The sequence below is a fragment of the Mauremys reevesii genome, linkage group 10 (genome assembly GCF_016161935.1).
Source record: "Mauremys reevesii isolate NIE-2019 linkage group 10, ASM1616193v1, whole genome shotgun sequence".
Taxonomy (NCBI): Eukaryota; Metazoa; Chordata; order Testudines; family Geoemydidae; genus Mauremys; species Mauremys reevesii.
In genome coordinates this window covers 82,843,672-82,869,259 of record NC_052632.1, presented here as the reverse complement: position 1 = coordinate 82,869,259, position 25,588 = coordinate 82,843,672, and the positions used below count along the sequence as shown (strand labels likewise).

General features: G+C 49.8%; 1 protein-coding gene across 3 annotated transcripts in view; it reads right to left on the bottom strand.

Moving 5' to 3' along the window:
- PRKCB (protein kinase C beta) overlaps window positions 1-25,588 on the bottom strand; it is a 244,127-nt gene that overhangs the window by 97,086 nt on the left and 121,453 nt on the right. For all 3 annotated transcript variants that reach the window (XM_039490076.1, XM_039490075.1, XM_039490077.1), the window contains 2 exons: window positions 14,467-14,578; window positions 12,216-12,344 (listed from right to left, as the gene is read on the bottom strand). In XM_039490076.1, coding sequence (XP_039346010.1) covers window positions 12,216-12,344; window positions 14,467-14,578 — 241 coding nt within the window. The remainder of the gene's footprint in view (window positions 1-12,215; window positions 12,345-14,466; window positions 14,579-25,588) is intronic.

Genomic DNA, 25,588 nt, shown 5'->3' with positions numbered 1-25,588 from the left:
CATATACCGCAAGGTACCCAGAGATCTTGTCGGCTCCTGCTATATTCCACACTCCCAAAATTATACAAAACAAAACCGGTTCCTTCATTTCAAACCTCGTATATTGATGCCTCTTTCAGTCCCTCTGGGGTTGCCACAGCTCCTAGCAGGGAACAGATAGATCATCCAACCTACAGCACAGGCATATGAACTTCCCATTGGGAGAAAGCCAACTTCATGGGAATTGGACAGAACACCACTCGGAACAGCAGGCAAATCTAATTCCAACTAAGTTAACAGCATAGAGCCAGCGAGGCAATGCACCAAGAGAGTCCTTCATATTAATAGCTTTATCAGTGACATTCGGTGTCATGCTATGTGCAACAAACTGCCTCTGAAAAGCAGAAACTGAGAAGTAATAATGGACTTCAAGTCGAGTCAATGATCTAGCTTCACATCCTCTTGCTCCTCCATTCCACAGACTCAAGTATTCACACCTCTTAATACAATAGGCTTAGAATAATCTGCCACCACATTGGGAGCCACTACATTATGGAAGCAAAAACATGTAACACCTTGATGACATTTTAATTTTCTACAATTTCCCATTTTATTCAGTGACGTCTTTTTACTTTAATGAGATACTTGATCAAAGTCCACCACAGAACACAGACTGAATGTACAGTCTCACTTGTCTGACACCAGACAAATGATGCCATCACTTTCTGCCTTTCACTTAAGGCAATATATATAAATATATAGACACGTGTCACGGGGCTGATACACCCCGTGTATCACAATACACTGCACTATCTACTTAGCTGGAGATCTTACGTATCAGTTAACATATGGTGATCCAGAAACTGAGATTAAATACATTTACCGTTCCAGTTTTGCTTTAGAACAAACTGTACGTGCCGCAGTAGCACGCCCGGTGAAGACGCTCTAAACCCATGGGAGAGAGCTCTTCTGTCGGCTTAATAACCCCACCTCTGTGAGAGGCGGTCGCTATGTCAGTGGGACTGCGCTGTTTACACGGGGGGTTACGGTCAGTATAACTATGTTGCTCAGGGATGTGGATTTTTCACACCGTGAGAGAGTCACACCAAAGTAAGTGTGTAGTGTAGACCAAGCTTAAATCCTCTTGAAAGCCAGAGGAAGTTAGGGGCTTAACTTGGGTGAGCTTGTAAACCTCACTAGGTGCCTGTCCGCATCTTTAAACACCAAAATCCCTTTGTAAATCTGGCCCGGTGTGGTGTGTGCTGTCAGTTCAGTTCAGACAGACAGATAGAACCCACACTGCCTGCTTCATCGGAGAAAGAAACCCATGCTATTCGGATATGGGGGCCAGAGGGGTGCAGAACATCCCAGCACCGAACATTGGTGGCCATGGCAGCAGCTGCACCAGAGCTGCTCTCAGGTTTGAAGGTAGCTCAGTGACCCAGTGCTCCGCAGATCACATTCTGCTGCCTTCTAGCCACTTATCATCAGGTCCGAAAGTGCGTTTAGTCCTTACGTGCTCCTGAAACCTCGGCCAGACACTTCCACGCAATTTGCAATGGTTATGTTAGAAGGATGGAAGTTAGCTTGATTTTGATTCTCGTTAAGAGAACATTATTGCTCTTACAGAGCATGCGAGCTAGCCCAGGGGCTGGCTCCAGCCACCCTTCCTAATAGATTGCAACGCGATGGGATGGCTCAGAGCAACAAGAGAGAGTTACAGGTTCTGGTACATGTTTTTAGATTCCATTGCAAGTTCTCTGCATCAGGCACCATCTCTGGGTTATAAGTCTATATGGCACCTCGTGCCATGGGGCTGCCACAGGTAATACACATGCACAAACGTACATCACCTCTAGCAGGCAGAAAGCAGTTTTCAATCACTTGAAATTTTATTTTTCTAGCCCGATGCTGCCAGAAGATCTTGTTCAATCACCTGCTTCCGTTTCCTACCTTTGTTCTTTTCTGCACTGCAGTGGCTGTGCCAAACTGCAGGGAGCTAGATTAAAACCCCAAATAACTAACTTCACTAAGGTAGTGGAGGTTCAGCCACGCGTCTCCTCCCGCCCTATGTTGTCTTTTCTATTTGGGCTGTCAGCGTTGGCGTCAGGGACTACATGTATGTACAGTATCTAACTCCCAGCTTCCCGCAGGGACAGTCAGAGCATGGGGTGGCCAACAGGGGAGAGATCACTTGATGATTCCCTGTTCTGTTCATTCCCTCTGGGACACCTGGCATTAGCCACTAGATAGACCTTTGGTCTGACCCAGTAGGGCCGTTCTTAACGCAATGTGTCTGATCTGTGTTGAAGCTCTAGCCACTACTGTAATACCAACCACACAACTGGCATTGCAAAAACAGAAGAAACCTTAAACTTGCAAATTCGAGAGGAGTTTTTTTCTTAGCTATAATTTGCATAAAGTGATGCTAACACTAGCTGAAAGAGGAGCCATTAATAATGCCCCCAATGGAGCGAAGAACTAGAGCAGACCAGAAAATAGAACGTCTGCAGGCCAGGAAATTCTGACATTTTAAAATTTGTTCTCATTTCAAATCAGAAAGAAAAGTCAAAATGTCAGAAACATCAAAACAACTTGATCGAAACTTTGTCATTTTGATTTTTTTATATTATAACAAAAGGCAAAACAACCCAGTTAAAACAAATCATTTCCCACAAAACATTTCAATTTCATCTCAGCCAACTTTCCAACCTAACAGCTTCCCTTGGAAAATTTTCAACCAGCTCCACTGGGAACCAAACAAATTAAACGGGTCACTGCTCGTCCAGCTGGCTCCCCGCCCCTTGGGGTCCTGCTTCATGCACAGGCTGCTTTTCGCTACCATTTTCCCTCTCCCCCTTTGGATGCCAATCAAACCCCAAACAACTCGCATCATCGTCACCACTCAAAGACGGCTCCTGCACTTACAGTTCAGTATGTGCTTCAGTGCTTGGGCAGATCAGGACCAGAATGCTCAGCCCCATACAGGATCAGGTCCTCAAAAAACATCAACGTTTTAGAGTATCCAGCCAGCAGCTGTTTCAAGCGCCTTTCCTGGCCTTTGACTTTCCAAACTCTCCCCCGACCAGCAGTTCAGAGCCTGACTATCCCTGAATCATTACTTGGAACTGGGGAATTCCATAAAGCAACAGCATTAAGATGGTGCCATTTATTTATGCAGGGAACTATATTACTAGATAAAGCAGTACAGCAAACAGTGAATTTAGGCTGGGAACTCCAGAAAATCCTTGTGCTTCCTAGCAGGCAACAGAGCAAATTATTGCAGTATAGAACCACATTCCTGGGCATGCCCATTATCCAATTATATCAAGTCCATACAACGAGGGGAGCGGTAATGGAGCCCTGTTCCTATCATAAAGGACCGATTAGCAGCACAAATGCAAAGACTCGCCCACATAGGAGAGGCAGCTCAACAGGTTTCTGCTGCTGCTCTGGTTACGGTGACAGCCCTGCTGAAGTGTAAACGCTGCGCATGGGGCTGAGTCACAGCCCAGAATTGTTCCATGCATTATCGCATTCAAGCCCCGCTGGCAGCAAGGAGCTAGAGCTTTTGCTTCCGAGGCACTCAAGGGCTGCCGTGCCAACAACAGCCTACACTCCAACTGCTATCGATTGTCTGTACAGCGGCCCAGCAGCCTCCAGACACAGACGGTTGGCCTAGCACAGCTCCAGAAATGCTAGCGACTGACACCTTCCTCGCTTGTCCTACCTGTAACCTAACCCAGGAGGAAGTTAGTCCCCACCCTGGTTCTGTTCCTGTACCATGGCAGCAGGAATCTGGACAAAGAGCAGCATATTTCAAAGTTGTCTTATGTGCACAGTTAACAAATGGAAAATTGGCCTGATTCAAGCGCACCAGGTTCATAGCACATGCATTTTGGGAGTGCAAGAGAGTTTGGCTGAAATGTGAGATTTTTAGACAAGATCTGGGACCTCTGGTTCCAATAATATATATAATTTCAGAGTGGATTAAAACAAATGAAAGAGAAATGTCAGAAAACGGCAATGTTGCTTCTCTTGGAGAGAATCTGAAACTGACCCACACTCTTTGTTTTTCCAAAATTGTTCACAATTTAAAAAAATCAAAATCATTAATTGGCACTTTTTTTGGGGGGGGGAACACGACACCCAAGAGGTTTCAGTAAATGAAAACTGCCCAGAAGAACCCAACCAAAGCAAAGAGTTTTCATGAATATTTAGATTTGGAAAGAAAAAGCCATTTTTCTAATAAAAAACAATCTCTCTAATATCTATAAAAATCTACCAAAGCCTCAGTTCGTGGGGCATTGCACAGCCACGGGGGAGTGGGCCACAGCTGGGGCTCAGATTTGCTGGGAGCAGTTCGATCAGTAGAAAGGGGAAATATGGGAATGACTTCAAGCAAACCTCCAGCGCTCTGGCCTCACCTGAGCAGACTGCTCCAGCTCATCCAGCGATTGTCCGGGCAGCAGGCTCGTTCTCTGGCCCTAAAGCCATTACAGGTACTGACAACGCTGGCTTAGTGCCTGGTGACTATACTTAGGGTGACCAGATGTTAAGGGGAAAAATATCAGGACTGCTGCCGGGGGGCGGGAGGGGGCGTTGTTTTGGTTTGGTTTTTTCACACTCACCCATCTGGGAGTTCAGCGGCAATTCAGTGGAGAGCCATTCAGTGGCAGACGGTCTTCGGCAGTATTTCGGCAGCCGGTAATAAATCTTGCCGCCAAAGACAGAAGCACCCGCCGCCAAAATACCACTGAAGACCGTCCGCGACTGAAGGACTCTCCGCCGAATTGCCACCAGAGACCAGGAAACAAAATATCGGGACAAATGGCTTCCCGGCCACACTCTGGTGGGACAAACTCCTCAAAATCAGGACAGTCCCGATTTTATCAGACGGTCTGGTCACCCTAATTATACTGGAGGAGTGCAGCACAACCCCAGCCTGTGCCATGGGCCCTGCTGGTTCCTGACTGGCAGTAGACATGCTCCCACCAGGAAGGGGTGCTGCACTGTTCACCAACACCCTTCTGCTCCCACGAAGGCACCTGTTCTCATTACAAAGGGTGTCTCTGCAGCAGAAGAGCCCACAACCCACACGGAAGCCTGTGCTGACCACTCACTGAGGCCTCAATAAATACAGCATTGCCAGCTCTTGTGATTTCATCATGACTCTTGCTCTAGTTGGCATTTTTCTTCCAGCCCCACCTCTTGGCATCAACTCCTGAAATATCAAATTTAATTTTTTTTTTAAAGTGCAAAGTTTCCAGCCCTCGCAGCTGTAGAGAAAAGTTTGAAAATTGGACCCAAGGGCACCCTGGGGGCTCGGAAACCAGGGGACAAAATCCAAAATGTATAAATTAAAAAAAAAAAAAACCACCACCACCACTTGTGGTTTCTAAGCCAATCTCATGATTTGAGGCTTGACTCTAATACCTCTGACAATGAGTGCACAGAATTTTGACTGGCAATTTGACTGACCAAGCCACAGACTCTTCCCAGGAAGAGATATGGATTCGGGGCCCACCACACATTTGAGAGGCGGGAGAGGAACGGCCACACTGGGTTAGATCAATGGTCCATCTAGCCCAGGGTCCTGTCTTCTGGCAATGGCCAATGCCAGAGGGAATGAACAGAACAGGGCAGTTATTGGGTGATCCATACTCTGTTGTGCACTCCCAGCTTCTGGCAAACAGAGGCTAGAGACACTTCAGAGCATGGTTTTGCTTTCCTGCCCACCCTGGCTAATAGCCATTGATAGACCTAGCCTCCATGAACGTATCTAGTTCTGTTTTGAACCTGTTTCTGCTGGCCTGGGTTTCCAAGTGACAAACCTCTTGCTTGAAGGCCTCACAGAAGTGGGCGCTTTGGCAGGAACTGACTGGAAGGGGGGCATGGGTCTGGGGACGCGGTTCCTAACATCGAGGGCAGCATGGAAAGATGCACCGAGTGGGAAGGGAGGAGATGGCCAGAACATCCTGGTGCAGTGGAGAAGCTGGAGTTGTTTAAGAGACAAGGTTCGGGATGGGGGCGTGGCTGATTTAAGTGTAGGCAGTGGAGGGACTGAGAGAGGAGAGTGTCACTGTCAGATCAGTGGGGGAGCATTTGCATGGAGTCCACTCTCAGAAGTGGGGACCAGCTGGCACTACAGGGCTCTCATGACCGAGCGGCTGGGCGCATGCATGCCAGAATGTGCTGCCCGAAAGCCACTCCCACATCCCTCTTCAGCTGTGCCACATTCATTAAGAATGCAGGCTAGCCCCTTCACCCTCTGGGTTCCTACTCAGTGCCCAGCGCCAGGATCTCTCACAGCACAAGCGTCACCTGGCAGGGTGATCCTAGGCTGGCCGCATGAACAAAGAGAACTTGATTTGAAGGGCCTGCCCCGAAACCCCAATACGGGGAGGACAGTGACTGACCACAGACTCCCCACTCGGCAACAGACCACCCAGCATGGCACATTAGCAAGTGCCAGTCACTCCTCGGGGGCCTTTCCTGTCCCCAGGACAGCCTGGTGATTAGCAAGAGATGCATCATCCTAATCCGACTGAGGATGAAGACTGACCTGACCCAAGCAGTGCACACTCTGAAAAGGTCACCGCTCCAGTGAATGCTGCTCCGAGAAGAAAACAAGGCCTAATTGGAAGTTGCTTCTACAGCAGACACAGGAAAAACATCTTTAACCATCGCTCAAATGTCAGTGCATCTTGGAAACAGGCATCTCCGATCCCTGGAAGCGTCAGCAGCATCCGCAAACACTAAAGCTAGAAGGAGGAGTGAGTGTGGGGGGCACGGCGCTAGGGGTGGAGTTACCAATGCCCTTGGCAATGGACTGACTAGCTACCTGGGCTCTTTGCATTTCAGAGAGGGGGCGGGGAGCTGCACCCAGAATCAAAGGTGCGTATGGACACAGCCAGCAGAGAGTTTTACAGACCAACGAGAGTGCCTCCTACAGACGGCAGCGGGGCCTGGGGGTCAGCAGGAGTGGGAGCTACCGGAGGCTTCAGCCTGGCCCCCCAAAAGGCCTCACAGAGGGAGTCTGTTTTGGGAAGCACTGGAGGAGGGGCAGCGCGGCAAGGGGGCACACTAGGATGGAGGGAAGAGCTGAGCAAATGGAAGAGTGGAGCTGGGGCCATCAGCACAAAGGTTCCCCCTCTTCTGGGCTCCAAACCACTTACTCACCAGGACAGGGGGAGAAACGGCCACATGGACACAGCTAGCGGCTACTGGGCAGGAGCACAATGGGTGCGGAGGGGACCAGCTGTTTTGCTTTATAGCCTGGAGAACACAGCTACACAAATCCACTAGCCGTCGGCAGGCACGACGCCCTGCTCTGCCCCAGTCTGGTAACATCTCCCTGTCCACATTCGCCGAGGCTTTCTTTCATCGCTGCTGTGTGTGGACACAGACACAACGTGTGCAGAGTGCACAGGAACAGTCAGCCTGGACCAGAGCTGGGGCCCAGCCAGCTCAGAATCCTGCTTCTGCCAGCGGCCAGCGCCAGAGGCCTCAGAGAAAGGTGTAAGAGGATTCCCATTCTCTTTTTCTTGTGTTCCTAAAGACACCAGGTGACCAAACAACTATTTCTGCTGCCTTAAAGCAGAGAGGCAGCTCCAAAACTAAGGCTGGCTGGAATCCAAAGCCAATGCTTATTTTCCTTAGCAACACCTGCTCTCAAAAAGACAGACTTACGTCCCTCTTTAAAGAACCAGGAACATTGATGCTGCCACCCACACAGGCTATTAAGCCAACTGCAACAGCAACCACAACCCATCCCTGACCCTCAGTCCATCTTCACTTCCCTTGGTTGCTGCTGTCCTAACAGACACAGCTATTTATGTTTTCTTATATTTAATCCTTCATGAGACAAGGAGCCTTACCATTTATTGGATTTATTGGTTATATTACACACACACTATTATAGCAGACAGACGACATTTCCCCAACCCCAGCACGTTGCATTTTGAGATGCAGCATCACCACCAAGGGCAGTGGTATCACAGAGAGAGGGAAGATCATCATCTAAAAAAAAGTTCCAACAAGTTGGCAGCATCATTAACCTGCACGAACGAGCAAACAGGAGTCATCCACAAAAGGGGCGACATTGCTAATGAGTTCAGAGGGGCAGTGCATGGGAATCATTGTCTGTAAGGCCCAACCCAGCTCCTGCTGGAGTTGATGGAACGTCTGCCTTTGACGCAACTGGCCCCTGGATCGGACCATTGTGCTGCCCCCTCTCTGCCTCTTCGATGCTGCAAAGGAGCCAAGAGAAAGTTTCTGGATTCAGGGAAGTTTCACCGGGGGGGGGGGGCAGGGGGAAGAGCGGGGAACATGGACTGTTGTAAAGCTTTGCCAAGTATTTAGAGTTTCGTGTCTTTGCCAAAAGGGTTTGATTTTATTAAGTCAATGAGATTTGGGTTCTCATCAGGCTGTTCCCGGCCACACCTAGGGTCAACCAGATCCCATGCTAAGCTACGGTCACTTTCCAGCATGGTACCAACTGACACGCTCTGCTGACTGGGAAACAGAGTTAGCATTGGAACAGTCTCACATTTCTGCCGTGCCCATCATAGGGGTGTCTGGGCACCAGCGATAACGATTGTTATTCAAAAGACGTGTATTCTAACACCAACGCTGCCCCCCGGGAGGGTTCTCCGGGTATGACAGCGTGGGACGCCGTTCTGTTACAAACGGCCACGTCCAGCCGGGAGAGGGTGGCTTTCATCTCGCACACGAGCACTGCTGCCCCTGACCTGCGAGGACCTGGGAGCGGGTCACACCTGCGGTACAGTGCAGGAGACAGACGCACACACAGTCCATGGATTGATGTGGGAAGGAGGAGGCTCTGACAACCCACTAATGGTTTGTGGCTGCTCTCTCTGGCCCTGGATGGAGCCAGGAAGCAGTGCCTGAAAAGGGAGCTCCAGAGAATCCTGGCCAAAGAAGGGAGTTCAGTGGGAGGGGAAGGGGCCTGGGGAAGGTGGCTTTCCAGCAGCGTTATTCAACTTTGATCCCAGCCACAAGTCAGCCGTGCCCCCCCCAACCCCCGGCTCATATCTCAATCTCCCAGTGCTGCCCCCTGAAGTCAGCAATGCCAGCTCTGCCTGTGGGCACCCAGTGCCCTCAGCACCACGGGCACATCCATCATCTTGGGGTAGCTTAAGAAAAGCCCAGCCCAGTGAGACAAGAGCCTCTTGGGAGCACCCGCCAGGGCTCAGATGAAACCGGCTCCTAGCACTGCCCGCGATTACAGACTTCACAGGCCATTTGTGGGACTGTGCTGCCACCTAGAGGCTAACATGCAACATGGATCTGGGCATGGAGACAAACAGCCAGGCACGTCTTAAACACAAATGGTCTTAAACACAAATGCTCACCGGAGGGTGGTTAGCATCTGGGCTGTCACTGTTCAACTCGCAACGCCGCATACAAATCATGCCACCTTCAGGACTGGGGCTTCAGACCGACTGAGCGCTCGCAATGAGAGCAGAACATGGAAATCGCTTCTGGTGAACAAACGGCATGTTGGGGGGGAGGGGGGGGGAGAATCTCCACTCAAGTGAAGAGAAAAAGTCAAAACCACAACAGTTTTCATGGGAAAAGATTTCCAGAAAAAGTCTGTGTGGGGACAGCCACAATGAAACGTTTCCGCTTGCCTGCCTGAAAGAGAAATTACCAAGAGCTTTACAAGCAGGCAGGCAGCATTTCCATCTTCCTGCTGGACACGCCAGTTTTTTGGGAAAAATTCAGTTTCTCTGAAAATGTTCTGTTCTGTGAAAAAAGGCATTTACTGTCGAAAATCATTCCGATGGGCAATTCCAGAGGAGCCCAATGCATGGGCTCAGTACCTCTGAAAAATCAGGCCCCAGAAGCCTGGGATTAGGGAAGACAGACAAACAGCTAGCGAGGTTCCCGAGGAGTCTTCAAGGAAGCTTTTGGGGCTCAGAGAATGGGCAGATTTTTCAGGAAACCTGTTTGTTGGCCAGACCTCCCCTTCCTGACAAATCTTTCTTCCTTGGCTGGTCTGCAGACTGGATCACATCTACCACGAAGGAGGGCAGGGCAAGAGGCGATGGGTTCAAACTACAGCAAGGTGGATTTAGATTAAATCTCAGGAAAAGCTTCCTAACTGTAAGAACAGTGGGACAATGGAGCAGACGCCTTGGGAGGTCGTGGAAGCTCCTTCACTGGAGGTTTTCCAAAGGAGGCTGGATAGCATCTGTTTTGGGTGATTTAGACCCAACAAATCCTGCATCTTGGTGGGGGGAAGACTCGATGGTCCCTTCTAACCATATGGTTCTGTGATTGTGGACGTTGATGTTTTTGAAATATACATTTGCCCCTCACTCCAGAGAAGCAGGACACAGCCAAGCTAAGGCCTTTGTTTTAGCCGTTTCCATCAGGCTCAAGTGAGGATCTTTAGGGCACAGCAACACCTTACCACTTTTCAAAGAGGTCAGTTCACTGGACTCGGCAGTGCTGCATGAATTAGCTGTGTGCATCAAAAGGCTCTACTTAGGGTGACCAGATGTCCCAATTTTATAGGGACAGTCCCGATTTTTGGGTCTTTTTCTTATATAGGCTCCTATTACCCCCACACCCCGTGTCCCAATTTTTCACACTTGCTGTCCGGTCACCCTAGTTCTACTTAAATAGCTTCCCTCCTCCCAGGAGAATTACAACCAGTCATCAAGAGCCTCTTGTACTCCTGGGTGACCACTCAATCTCGGCTATGCTTCAACCTACCACCAGAACAAGCTGTGGCCTGTGCCTTGACCAGAGCATCTGCTTTTCTTTCCAGGCCTCTCCCACTAGGAAGCAGGGTAGCCTCAAAACACACACTCTGCAACTATGACCCTGTCCTCAAAGCAAACAGCTGCTGGGGGAACAGAAACTGCTACTGAGCTGTGCCAGAGCAGGGGATGGCGGAATGACGTACAGCGCTCCCCAGCTTCTGCACAACACAGAGCTCGTTCTGCCAGCTCGGGTCCCCTCTCTCTGCGGGAAGGACACAATCACATTCGGTCATTGGCTGGGGTTTGAGAGACTCAAGCAGACCCCAAAGACTTTAAAAAAAACCAACATGCACCAAAGACAGGAAGTCAGGCCACTTAGCAGCCCCTACGGGGGAAGGTTGTATGAGAGACCCGGCCGTTGTGGCCTGTCCCTTTAATACAGTTTTATACGCTTCCTGCCCTCTGCACAGGCCCCAGAGACAGAACTAGGCAGGTCTCTTTATAATAAACCCCAGCCAGCCTGGGAACAGCGGCATGAGCAGTGACATTAGCACCAGGCCAAGCCCTCCTTCCTTTCAGTGGGGCCAGCCACATTCAGTCTTCAGGAGAAACACCCCCCATTGTTCTCAGAGTCAGCTTCTGTCGCTCCCAGACCAGCCAAACCCCTCCTCTCTCTGCCGGATCTAAAGACGTCTAGTCTTCAGCAGTTGGTCTCCTGCAGTTAACATACACAGAGGAATCAAGATCCCTTACAAACGCTTGGCTGGGTTCTGCTAGCAGAAATGGAGTCTCCACCAGTGTATTTATGGAGGCAGAAAATAACCCTCTCCAGAGCCCAAATGCCCTTCTTCTCTCTCTCACCTTCTGCATTTGCACATGTCCTGCATGCAAGACACCACGAGGGGGCTCTGGTGCATCATGTTTCTTCCTGGAGATGCTCCCTCCCTGAGTTTCTCCTATGTACAGTATTAGCTGATCACATATGCCCCATCTACTGATTGCGGAGCCAGCCCGCAATGAACCTGCACGGCTTGGAGGATCCAGCACCCACCTGCTTTAACAGATTGGCCTGGCATGTTACCGTTGGCCCTGGGAAGCAGCAAGTGCACCAGAAGACTTATTATTTGCTTTGTGTTAGTGCTTAGAGGCCCGCGCCCTATTGTGTTCGGTGCTGCACAAACATACCGATCCCTGCCCCAAAGAGCCTGCAGTCTAAGTCTGAAAGACAAAAGCAGGACCCAGAAGATGGGGTGGGGAGGCTTGGAGCTGCCAGTTTAAATAGGTTGGCTCAGGAAGAAGAGGCAGTGGTCTAGCCAGAAAATTAAGAGGACATTTCTACCACTAATGGGCAGTAGCATGGACGTGAGCAGCTCCAGCACATTCCGGCCGTACGAAAGTACTTGCGCACACGAGATATTTATGCCAAGTTTCCAGGTCAGCAAGTTACAACAGTGAGGGACTGGAGGAATCTGCATCTGCACAGCAGAGCCATGAACCTACCTACAACGGTGAGAACTTCTTTTTCTATATCCGCCTTGATGTATATCCGTCCCCTGCGCTCAGTGTGGTCCGTTCCACATAGGCTCGGGACGTTCATCACACAGCGTTTGTGGACATTCATCATACAGGCTGCACAGAGGGAAAACAGAAACACTTACTCCACAGCAGGGAGATACAAGATTACATTCCCCACGGTCAGCTCCCAGCACGCCTGAAAGTTCTGAACAGAGCAGGGTGAAAAGAGATGGGCAGGATTGTGGGGGAATCCGGTACCAATACTGACACGCCCCGTTCTGCCTACGGACCTTTGGAGCTGCGTGGAGTCCCGCTGGGTAGCTTCAGCGGGACTCTGCATGTGCGCAGTGATCCACCGGCATGGCATGCCCCTCCTTGCAGGATCAAGGCCAGAAACATCGTCGTGCTTTTTGTGCCAGCTTTAACCACCATGTTGGGACTTTTATCCGCTGATTGGATTACTTCTCCCACAATGCCCAGCTTGCAATACGACTCATTAGGCTGAATTTGTCAGTGGTCAACAGGAAGGGAGAGACGTGCACGTGTGTTGAATTTGTGCAAAAAAATTCTATCTAGTTGGTGACATTTTAGAAGTGATAATTGATGAGCAGAGCCGGCACCAATCAGCAAATTGCTCTATTGATGGGAGACATGGCACAAGATAAATATTGGCATGTGCAGGCCCCTGGCGGCTGGACAGGTTTCCCATTAAAGCAGATGTTCGGTATTCATCACCAGTTCTGCTAGTTACTGCATATCCCCATTTTAACAGAAATGCCATTTACTTAATTAGCATTTGAGCAATGAAAAGATCTGTCTGTCATTCCTCCCTGCTGAATTCCACCAGCTATTGTACCTCGACACCCACAGGAGCAGAGAAAATGCTTTCTAGAAGGGGCTGTTGAAATTGCATAAATCATAGGGCATTTTGTCACCTCCACGGGACAGCCACAGGGTGGCACTAAAAGCCAGCATAGAAGGAAGTCAGTCTCTGAATATATGGTTTGGAATCATCTCAGGTTTTCCCTCTGGCTCCCCCTGCACCCATAAAAGCACATGTCCCCGCAGTTCTTCCCACTGTCCCCTATCAATGGACGATCGACATGATCCCTCCACTGCAGGGATCAGAGTCCGGCAGGAACCCAGTCTCTTTGGCTCATTAAGCGTTCAGCCTCCATTGAGGCAGAAAAGGGGAGTGATGAGTGGCCAAGGGGACAGAGATCCCCGTCCCACTCAGGAATCGTAAAGCCTCACAGCTTGTTTCATGGCGGAGGCTGAACCACCATTAAATGATATGGGCCTCTGATAACTGCCAGCATGAGCTGGATTTGAACCCATGAGCAAGAGTTGAAAGGCCACCAGCCCATGACAAAGCTCCTGAGCCACCCAGCTCTGGAAATAATCTTTACCTTGGGGACTGTACACCAGCCTTCCTACAGGTTGGGGAAAGGAAACAAGGAAGAAAAGAAAATGCTGGAAAAATCTTTCACCTCCTTTTTAGTGAGCCTTTAAAAGGACTGGCCAATAAGGCTGGACCACCAAGAGAGACTTAGGCCATGTATCTTTTCTGGTCCCAACCAGGGACCTCCGCTGCTCTTCCCCTTCCAGAGCCCTGGGTCATTCCGACCCCCTTTCCGTCCCAGCAGTGAGGTGTGACCACTGGGTGGTACCTGGGTGACACTCCGTGAGCATGATCGTCAGGGGCAGGGCGGGAGTTTCAATCGTGCTGGTGGCCTGCATATCCTGGATCTCTGCTCTCTGACCAGGACCTGGGAAAAGCTCCCTTCCCTGCACACGTCAGAGGTTACTTCCCATTTTAAGACTTCTGAAGAGTCAGGTGGGGAAAGGGGAAGGTGGAATTTAACTCCAGTGACTCTGACTAATATGTGTAAGAGTCCCTGATTAATAGTCCCCTTTCTGCTGGGCCCTGTGTGCATCCACCTAGCCCTAGCCCAAGCTCTCGGAGGCAGGGGCTGCCCCCTCCCCAGCACGCATCACAGAACACACATAGTAACTCATGTCTACTACAATGTGCCCTAATACACTGTAGTCCTGCTTGGAGCATTGAGACAGGTTGAGACATGAAGTGAAATCCCAGCCCCACTGAAGTCAATGGAAGTTTTGCCCTTAGACTTCAATGTGGTCAGGAGTTCTTCCCTGGCATGTGCCCCAGACCACCAGAGATTTGCCCTGCTCCTTTATATCAGCCGCGGCCGTAGCACAGAGCTTCACTTACTGTCACATTTCATCCCTTGGTGAATGAGTCCATAGAGTAATGAGCCACAGTGGTCACAGAAGGTGGGACTGGAGTACGTGTGGATTTTAAATTTGTGCTTGCTCCTTGGATCCTAAAAGGGAAAGAAGAGAGAGACCAAGATAGATCATGGACTTATACCAAATATCAGCACGTAGCCCCCACCCTTGGCATTTCACGTGCCACCTGGCTTCTGCAGAGACAAGGCTTCAAGGCCACATCCAACTCTCATCGATTTCAGTGGGAGCTGGATCAGGTCCATAAAGATCCTGTCACATTTCATTAAAAGCAACAAATTAACTTATTTGATGTATTAGGTCTTAACCTGGAAGCCCGGTGGGTGAAATTCACCCCTGGGCAGAGAGCCAGCAGAAAGCCTGTTCTACTGGATACAGGTTCTTACGCTTCACTCACTAGGCCTAGTGAACTATTACTGGCAAGGTGGCAAAAGATATTCCAGATCTCCCTCCATGTTCAGACCACACAATAAACATCCTTATGCTCGGAAGCCAGCCAGCAGCCTGTCTACTCTTAGGGAATCAAGTAACTCAGAAGAAGAAACAAATCCTAGTCTTTCTAATGATTTGAGGTTTTTAAGCCAACTATCTGCTTTCCCAGCACCCAAACTAAGAGACTCCCATTTACTCTGGGCACCAGTTCCAGTGCTGGAAGAGATCTTCCATCTAGCAGAGGCAGGCAGAGCTTGAACCAACAGCTAGGAATTCCAGCCAGACAAATTCCAGCTAGAAATAAGGCACAATTAACCCTGCAAACAAACTGCCAAGGGAAGCGGTGGATTCTCCATCTCTTGCTGGCTTCAGATCCAGGCTGTTTGCCTTCCTGGAAATTACACGTTGGCCAAACACAAATTATTGCACTCAGTACAGGGGTACATGGGGACATTCTCTGGCTTGTATCATACAGTAGGTCAGACTAAACGATCTAACGGTCCTTTCTGACCTTAAGCCCCATGCGCTCTGTGAACCTAAGATACTGTGATTACTGAAAGCAGTTGGGATGCTGCTGCAGGAGGTTCTGACAGTGTTGGACAGTAATACTCTTATGAAGTACAGCAGCCCAGTCAGAAGACACAGTAGTGTCCAGCGTAAATCACAATTAGCACTTGTCGTTCCATTTTGCGTTGGCTTCTGACATTTCCACGTTTGGTTTTGTTCCAATTTGGAATGAAATTAAAATCTTTTGAGATTCTCACCAACCAGGGAATAGAGCCCAGGCTCCGGGGCAGCCCTCCTGGTAGGCTCCCCAAACCCGGGATGGCTGGGGTACCCAGCTCTAGGGCCATCCTGCAGCTGAACTACCGAGGAGCCAAGTGCGTGAGCTAGCAGAAACCAGGCAGGGTTTTGTCATGGCCCTGCCTGGGTTCCCCTGCAGCTTCACCAAAATAGAACCAGCCCTGCAAAATGTTTCAATTTCAACAAAAGTCAGAAAATCCCAACAACAAAATATGTTTTGCTGGAATTTTTCCAACCAGCTTGAGTCATCACACATAATATTGCCCATTGCCAGTCTTTGCCCCCGTTGGGGTGAGGAACTGGGTACAATCCAGTCATGGTTGTGCCTTTTTTTCTCACTGTATCCATTACCCCTTTCCCTACCAGTGTTACTGCTGTGTGGGGGAACCTGTATGATTACAGAGGTCGACAAGAACAAAAATAGAACAATGGCAAATGGAAAACAAAAAGCAAGCGCTGGCAGCACGGAGGGTTTTTTTCTGCAGCATCCTCCTGTGTAATTGAAGCCTGATTAACCAGCCCACTTTGTAAGTTTTATTTAGCTGCAATCCCTCCTGGAGAAGTGTCACTCAATAGCCATTTATAAACTCTGGCTTTAAATTTTATTACGATGAGAGCGAGAGCCTCACACGCCATTTTGATAGCCAAAGCTCAGGGTACCCCACGGAGTTAAAATTCTCAGAAATCCTAATTAGATCTTATGTCAAATCTTGCTGGGAACTACACCTGCCTCCTAGACTCCCTGTTGAGGCAAAGGGAGGATGTAGCTACCCCAAAGGGGTATAATTTTCCCACCACTGTGAACTTTGCAGGGAATCCCAGAGAGGAGCCCAGCCCCTTCTCCTGCATCAACTCAACTGCAGGCAACTTTGGGGTTGGGCAGGACAAAGACAGATCCATACCCTAGGACACCCCGTCGTTCTGTTTCTTTTCTCTGCCTGTTACGTTGGCTAGCATCATACAGAGCTCCAAGGTCGTTCCTCCCCAGCTGGGAGCCTATAGCATTTTATAGTGTAAAGAGAATTCTCCATCAGTGGCATCCCCCTTTCCATAGGCTTTAACAGGGGTTTGCATCACTCTTTCCTGTAGCGTTGTTTCCAGAGCTGGCGGCTTCACTGCATCACACTGAGATGCACTTCACGACCAGTGCTCCTCACTTGTCCAATGTGTTGAGTTTTCCCGGAAGCATTTCCCTGCTTCCCTCCAAGGAAGACTGGGGGGAGGGGACACGGGGTCTACAACTGGCAAATCCCAGTCACAAGGTCATCAGTTGTCTTCCTGACACTGCTGCACGTTGCCCAAAGCTCCCAGCTCTGATCCAAAACGGAAGCATGCACAGGCCGCTAAGCTAGTGACGCTTTTTGAGAAAACGAGCTGCTCCTGTTTGCTTTTAGCGGTCTGTGGCGTTCTCCCCCAGTCTCAGCCACGCTGCTTGAGCCTGTACAAGCAACTCCCAGCAAGCACGTCTTACTGGCTTAGCTTGGAGCGGAGCAGGAAAACATTTGCTACTAGATTGGGCTGCTCGTCTTGGCCTCCCTCGCCCCCAGCTGAACTCACGGAAGGAACGTGTGGTACCAGTACCCTCAGGGAGGCTCAGGATCATGTTGGTGAGATTCCCTGGCAGGGGGAGCCCACCCAAGGCCTGGCCTGAGTGGGGCCTGGACACATGGCAGCCGTGCTGCCGCTGGGAGAAGAAGGCCAGGCCAGGAGCACCAGCAGCATGTGGCAGGGACAGTGCAAGGCCCCTGAGCCTTCTGCTCGTACCTGGGACTGGCTGGGCGACTCAGGGTCTGGGACACGCTGAGCAGCCGCCAGCAACATGAATACACACCCTCTGCCCACCTCAGTGCTGTCTGCATCTGTATTGATGCCTAATACTGGGCAGCCACCCCCAGTGATCAACAGCGGGGAGCATTGGAAGAGCTGAATTTGGAGTCTCCTGGGTTTATAAGGAGGAGATCTCAGCAGGGTTCTCCAGGAGGGGTCCTCCAGGTTGGAAGCGACACCCCACTCTGGTCCGAAACAACCCAAATACTGTTAACATTTAGGGGCATGTTCCCAGACCTGGTTCCTGGACTTTTGGGGCTGGGCCTCAGCAAGGACTGGCATTCCTGGAAAGACAGAGCTGATTTAATTATTGGTTAATTGTTTGCTGGCTTGGGAGTGAGTTGCTCTTGGCTCAGTCTTTTGAGCTGACCATATTTCTAATGGATGGGCAAGGGGTCCTGAAAGAAAGAGCCATCCCTTTTCTGTAAATTGTAACTTAAAATAAACATATAAGAGAAAGCATGGAGTTGAGAATCACCTACCTGGCTCAGCTAAGCATAGCTGTCAACACAGTACAATCACAGAATATCAGGGTTGGAAGGGACCTCAGGAGGTCATCTAGTCCAACCCCCTGCTGAAAGCAGGACCAATCCCCAACTAAATCATCCCAGCCAGGGCTTTGTCAAGCCTGACCTTAAAAACCTCTAAGGACGGAGATTCCACCACCTTCCTAGGTAACCCATTCCAGTGCTTCACCACCCTCCTAGTGAAAAAGTTTTTCCTAATACCCAGTCTAAACCTCCCGCACTGCAACTTGAGACCATTGCTCCTTGTTGTGTCATCAGGTACCACCAAGAACAGTCTAGATCCATCCTCTTTGGAACCCCCCTTCAGGTAGTTGAAAGCAGCTATCAAATTCCCCCACATTCTTCTCTTCTGCAGACTAAACAATCTCAGTTCCCTCAGCCTCTCCTCGTAGGTCATGTGCTCCAGCCCCCTAATCATTTTTGTTGCCCTCCGCTGGACTCTCCAATTTTTCCACATCCTCCTTGTAGTGTGGGGCCCAAAACTGGACACAGTGCTCCAGATGAGGCCTCACCAATGTCAAATAGAGGGGAATGATCACGTCCCTCGATCTGCTGGCAATGCCCCTACTTATACAGCCCAAAATGCCGTTAGCCTTCTTGGCAACAAGGGCACACTGCTGACTCATATCCAGCTTCTCGTCCACTGTAACCCCTAGGTCCTTTTCTGCAGAACTGCTGCCTAGCCATTCAGTCCCTAGTCTGTAACAGTACATGCTCCTTAAATTAATTTAAATTAATTTAGAGATGGGCAATAACTGAACTGCACTTAATTCAGTCTGCTTAAGTGCAAGATACTGAATGTCTGCTTCAGCAAATTTAATTGCATTTGAAAACTGAAGAGGTCTCATACATCACCCTAAAAAAACATATTTTAGATTTAGAACAAAAGACACTTCCTTTTAATAGCTGGGCTTGTCATCTGGATAATAGGAAGCCTGGGAGGATGAGGGTTAACAACAATTAACCTGTCTCCTGGAAACCTCCATACACCAGGAAAGCTAGTTCATTAAGTAATAGTGTACTTCTGAAAAGCTCCTGCGCTCCCAGGAGAGGCAATGAGACATCACAGAGATTTCAGAGAAAAGTCAAACTCTGATTTTCGCACAAAAGAGGGAAAGCAGAAACTTTCAGACTTGTGAAAACTTAGTGATTGGAAAGTTAAACAAAACCAATCTAGTTGGCAGCTCCTTCGCGATGCGTGTGCTCAAGTCTCTCTCGCTCCCTGCGGCTCACCAAGTCACTACTGGTGCTGCCGTGTAGCGGCCATGCTGCACCTGCAGCATTACCTAGCCAATCGGAGAATGCCGCATGCCCCCGAGTCAGAATTCAGGGCGGCGCTGCTGGACGAAAGAAGAGGAGGAAACAGGCTACGAAGAAGCAAAGGCTACCTCCAAGAGTAACTAGGTGAAATTATGTGGTCTGCATTGTACAGGTCAGACCAGTTGGTCCCTTCTGGCCATAAAGTCTATGAATACGAATGGGTAAACACAAGCCATTTCTCACCACAATGGTCAGAAGAAAAAATGAACACCCTGAAAAATCCATTTACTGTGTAAGGAAGCTTATGGATTTAGTCAGATACAACTTTCCCCTGCATGGAAGTCCTTAAAAGTGACCCGTATTTGATTTTTCTAATCTCAGCTCTATTTGTGCGGAAGCTCAAAATAATCGCTCTAATCAGCTTTGGCCTGCACAAGGAGGATCTCTTTATTTCTGGTTCATTCCAATTCCAATGTACCCGTGTTGGCACCGTGCAGGGACTGATTCAGACAGCTGTCTATATCAGGCTGATGGGTCAGCGCCTGGGAATCCGGATGTCAATCTCAGCGATGGAACGCAGACAGCTGACAACAACAGGATCAAGTTCTCCAACCGAAGAACCTGAAATCTATCATTTACCGAGCGCCGGCAGTGTGGGGGCATTCAGCGTCTAAGGAGCCATGGGCCCTGCTCTTCATTGTCCGTGTTCAGTACAGAAAGCTCAGACACAGATCGTTTCACCAGAACGAACTGCAGGGAGAGCAGGAGTCTTGCAGAGGTTATTTCCAAGAGGCTTGCTGGAAGAGTACAATCCGAGGAGCAGAAGGAAACTCGCTGTGCACGCTGCATTGGAAGAGTCAGATCAGCAAAGTACAATTGCTACTGAAGGGAATACTCACATGCAAGGAGATGTCACACCCCACCCTCCCTCCATATAACACACACACGCCCCTCACAACCAACAGTGGGGATTTGGGCTACTCCCTCCTTATTCTGAGGAGCCTGCCATCAAGCATTCAGCCCTTGCTATGGTATAGACGCTGGAGAAAGTCATTGCCAGGTTGCTTTACAGGGTTGTGCTGGGATTAGACTGGCTCCCGTGACACTGTCAGAAAAGACAAGACACTTGAGAAGATAAAAAACTACCGTCAGCCTCCCTGAGGAAAGGAGGCCTCTTCTAGACCAGCCAGCAGAACACAACGGGTACACACGGCACACCTCATCCACAGAGAATCACCGACACAGACTAAAGCCCTGAGCAGGGGTAGCCTGGGACACAGATACTAAGGCCCAGGGGCAGAGGACAGCACACTGACATTTAATAGAGTCGGCTCCCCCCGCCCCCAGCACTCACACCACTCTCCTTTTGAAACCTGAAAATAGGCGGTGCTTTCCCAATCCCCGTCTTTCCCACAGGAACAGCAGCCGCCTGCAGTGACCAGAATCCCTGGCCAGAGCTGGACGGCGACGGTATCGAGATGGGGGACAGGCCGAAGGGATGCCACCTCCTTTGTACTACGGTAACCTCCAAAGGCCCCTACTTGGTGTGGCCCTTGGGCTGGCACTGCAGCACCCAGCACAGACGAAGACAGAGTGTTACCCACTTCCCCAGAGAAGCCCACTGGCCAGTGCTCTGTTGGGCTCCCGCCCTGGGGCGGGGTGAGAGATGGCCGTTCTCCCACTTGGCCCCGCTGGGTTTCCCTGACATGACAGCAGCATGTGCCGAGGCCTCTGCAAAGCTCCATGAGGAGGTTTCATCAGGTGGGCTGCTGCAGTTCACAGGACAGCTCATTTATTCCACTCAGGTTCTTATATGGCCCTGGCACCATGACATCCGAGTGCATTAAGTGATATGACTGACACCTGGAGTTCTTTCCTTTCGTGGTCTCTCTTCCCCTCTCCATGGAGAAGTTGTATCTAGGGTGATCGTTCCTATTTTTGAAAAGTTACATATTCTGTGGCACTGTGCTCTGGATGTACATTAGCGGGTTGGATCAGTGCGCCTGGCACGTGGAGGGGAAGGTGGGAGGTGTGGGATGGTCCTTACCTCCTGGGGGAGTCCACTTCCCTGGCCCCAGGGCAGCTCTGTCTCCTGCAGAGACGAGCTTTCCCCTTGCAGTGAGCAGCTCCCCTGGGTTGGAAGAGTGGAGTTGTCCTGGGTCCTCGTCCCAGAGGCGGAGGCAGTCTGAGGCATCCTCACCCAAACTGTTGCATAAGGACCGAGACCTTGAAACTACTAGAAACCAGTATACAGAGCAAAGAGTGGTGTGATGTGCTCATGGCGGCAAGGAGATGAGCTGCAGCATTCTGCACTAGTCGGAGCAGAGGACGGACTGCTTCATGCCTAGGTATATTCCACTGCCCAAGGGGAGATGACAGGGGCATTAATATCCCAGGCCAGTTCATCCTCCTCCAGGATGGGATGGAATCTCCCCGCCAACCGGAGATGGCATGCTCCATGCTCGGGAGAAATCCAGGAATTTTCTAAACTATGGACTGAATTGACCAGCTGTGGGTCTTTCCATCTGCCACCTGCATCACCTCCATCTTGCTTAGGTTCACTTTCAACCAGCTGCTCTTCTTCCATGAGCTGTCGTCATTTGAACACTGGTCCAGCCGGGGGACAGTGGTTTGGTCATATATTGTTAAGGACGGGTAGATCCGTGTGTCTCATCTGCATATTGCAACACTAGAGTCTGTGTCATCTTACCAGCTCTAGTGGCTGCAGGTAGATGTTGAGAAGGACTGGAGACAAAACGATCCTTGTGGGACTCCCCAAATCAGGGGGCTAGTGGTAGAAGTGCAGCTCCTCACCCCTACTCTTTGGGTGCCTCCCTCCAGGAAAGGCTCCAGCCATTTCTGTGTGTTCCCCAACTCACCTGTGGAACCAAGCTGTCATGGGGGGTGGGGTGGCAAGGTGATTAGGAGGCAGTGCAGAAACACAGAGTCTCTGGACAGATGGCTGTGTCCTATGCTCTGTAGACCAAAGCCCTGACTGTTCCATGGAGGGCGACCCCCCACCTTCATTACCCTGCTCAAGGTAATGACATGAAGGAAAATTGATGGCAAACAGAGTCGCTGTCCCCGTCCCCAGGAGCAGCTCACCGAGGGGGATGATATCGTCACACAGGGACAGATTGGAAGCAGAAGTGCTGGAGAGCAGAACCAAAACCAGTTTCTTGAAGCGTCTATAATTCAATTCGCTCTTGGCAGTCAGCAGAGTTCCACTGATGTAAACCAGCACAATTCTCGGAGAATCAGCCCCTGGCACTCTACCCACCTTTTCCATTTCTAGATGATTAGGGTCAGTTACGCTATAGATTCAGGTGGGTCATCTTCAAACAGGTTATTTTGAAGGCTTCTATCTTCAGGCCTGAATCAAAGAAGAGACTAGTTGGGGTAGGGGTAAGGTATTGCAAACTTGCTAAGCCATTTACACCTAATACAACATGGCAGAGTCCTCAGTGGAGGAAGTTACTATCGATCAATTTATAATCAAGTGGAGGAAGTTACTATCAATCAAGATAATATCGATCAACACTACTCAGAGTTGGCCTGGGAGTTTTCCTGGCCCTGGTTTGAGAGACAGGAGAGTATGTGCATAACATATCGCCCTCGCAGTAATTTCAGAGAAGCGATGGATGTCTGCTTTGCTGAATCTCTCCCCTTACTTCCTGGATGCCCTACTGCACATCTGATTTTCACTTGCTCCAGAAAAAATGGAGGGGAAAAGTTGTACCCAAACAAACAAAAAATCCTTCTGGCATGATCAAATCCCCCTCATCCATGAAAGCCCTAACTCTCTAGGCCGGAAAAACAAACAGGGTCTGGAAGAGAGTCAGAAATGGAGGATTTGCCGTATTTATTCAGCTGAATTACCCTGGCTTTATCAATGCAAGGAAATCATTTCTCTTGGCTATCTCGTGACATTTAAAAATCTCAGGCTGCAATCGCCAGTGTCATTTGCATGGCTTCACTCCCAGTTCTGTTTCTACATTCTCAAAAAGGAAAGGAAATCCTACCTGAGAGCTAGGCTCCTCTCTGCAGGGGACAGGTACACTGTCACAGCAGCTATGGCAGGGAACGAGCACCTCTTGCCACAGAAGGAGAAGAGGTTTTCCTCCTTTATTCTGAGGTGCCAGTGCTATTGGCGGCAAAGAACATCTGGTGGGCTCCCTCCTTGTCACAGCTTCTTTCCCACTAGCATTTAGCCTGATTTGGTCTGATGCCACCCATCATAATTTTTTATGTCTCTAATGTTATGCTCTTTATCTCCTTGGCAGCAGGGGGGCAGAGGGGAGGCTGTGAGCAATGCCTGCCTGTCACTGAAGTTCAATGTAGCATACAGATAAGCTTTCCTTAGCTGCATCTTCGGCTTAATCGCCTAAGTAACAGAATAATTCACAGAAGGCAAACTCTCCCTCCAGGTTATTCCTGAATGAGGGAGCATAAATGCCCCACACTGACTTTCCTAGGACTTGTTCTGCTGGAGGTTGGGTAGCACCTGTTTCCTTCTCCAGCCAAAGAGCAGGAGCACCGCCGAACACGTCCGAGGAGTGTCGCTTTCCTCCCCCCACATCCAGACCCACACCCCTCAGCTCAGACCCTTGGACCATCATTAGGAATAGGAACACGGAAACAATTCTGCTGATGCACCCACTGGGAAGTAGAAAGACCATAGCAAACTGACAGAGCTCATAGAAGGGCAGGGAAACAGCGAAATGTGTCCCTGTCAAATCCTGGCCTAAGGAGGCTGATACCACTCTGGGACCACATGTGAGAAACGGCCATTTCTCTCTGAATTCCACATTCCTTCCTGGAGACAGATTGATCTGCTGAGGCAAACAAAAGCTTCAGTCATTCATAAAAAAACAACTATACAGAACTGGATGGCTTTCAATTCAGCTCACAAATGAAGGCTGAATTCCCGCTGGAGGAGGAATTTATGGTGGGAAAAGTGATGGCATTTCAGTGATAAAACTGCAGATGGCACAAACTGCAAAAGGAACAGCACTTAGTGCAATTGAAAACCCACAGCAGGAACACAAGGTGTATTTACACACACACAGTGGGAGCAATAGCAGGGAAAGCTGCCCCACGCTGCTCCACCAGTGTGACCCCAAACCTGGCAAAGAAGGACCCACCCTGGGGGAAGGAGAATTTGCCTCCATGGTACATTCAGCCCTTGGCCTGTGCTAAGCATCCCAGAGGAATGTGTTGCGGTGATGGTTTGTGTGCTGACATCTGCCTAGCAGAAGCTAGACTCTCATTGTCAACTCATTTCACTCCAGCCAGCCAACAGGTGACACTCTCTAGTCATCACCAGATTAGAATGGTGACTAACTCCGTATCTCACTACACGTCAGCCGCTCCTTAGTGCCCGCTGCTCACAACTAAACCACCAACTTCTTCTACTGCGTTTAGGCGAGCGTGCTGCAAATCCGCCACAACCAAAACCAATTTATACAGAGCTGAGTGACGGTTTCCAGCTGAAACCCTTCTTGCTGGAAAATGCAGAGTCGGCAACACCAAGCCATGCATGGAACTCATGTTGGGCTCCCCAAATTGTGTCGAAAAAAGTTCTGCAGAAGCTGAAACATTTCATTTCAATGCTTTCAGAATGAAACATTGCCATGTTTGGAGCGCTGCTTTACCACGTTATATCTGAATTTGTGTTATATCGGGCCGCGTTATATCGAGGTAGCGATGTATTTAAGCCTGGGGAGGATACAGGGAATTTGTCTATGCAACTAGGTGGATCCCCAGCTAGCTGCTGCTACAGACCCTGCTTCCAATCCCTGATTCCTGACATCGGCTTTACCTCCTGGCTCCGGTACCTGGTTTCTGACTCAGCTTTGTCTCCTGCTTCTGATTTCTGGTTCCAGGCCTTGGCCTTACCTCCCAGCACCAATGCCTGGCTCCTCACCTCCTGACTCTAGCCCCGGGTTCCCAACCCCAGACTGACCCACTTCTCCAGCCCCTGACGTGTGCTCGGGCCGCTGGGCCTCCGCCCACAACCCAGCCCTGACACTATCACTTCAAAGGAAGCCAGAAAGAGCCTCTGCTGATTTTGCACTACATATTTGAAGGGCATCTGAAGTATTCCTCCAAGGGTCTATTTTTGTTGATCAGTCGCTGTTTGAGAGATTTAAACTTTGACTAGACCACTGCGGATAAAGTGATGGAGAGACTTAATCAGGATTGCAAAAGATTTCATAGAATCATAGATTATTAGGG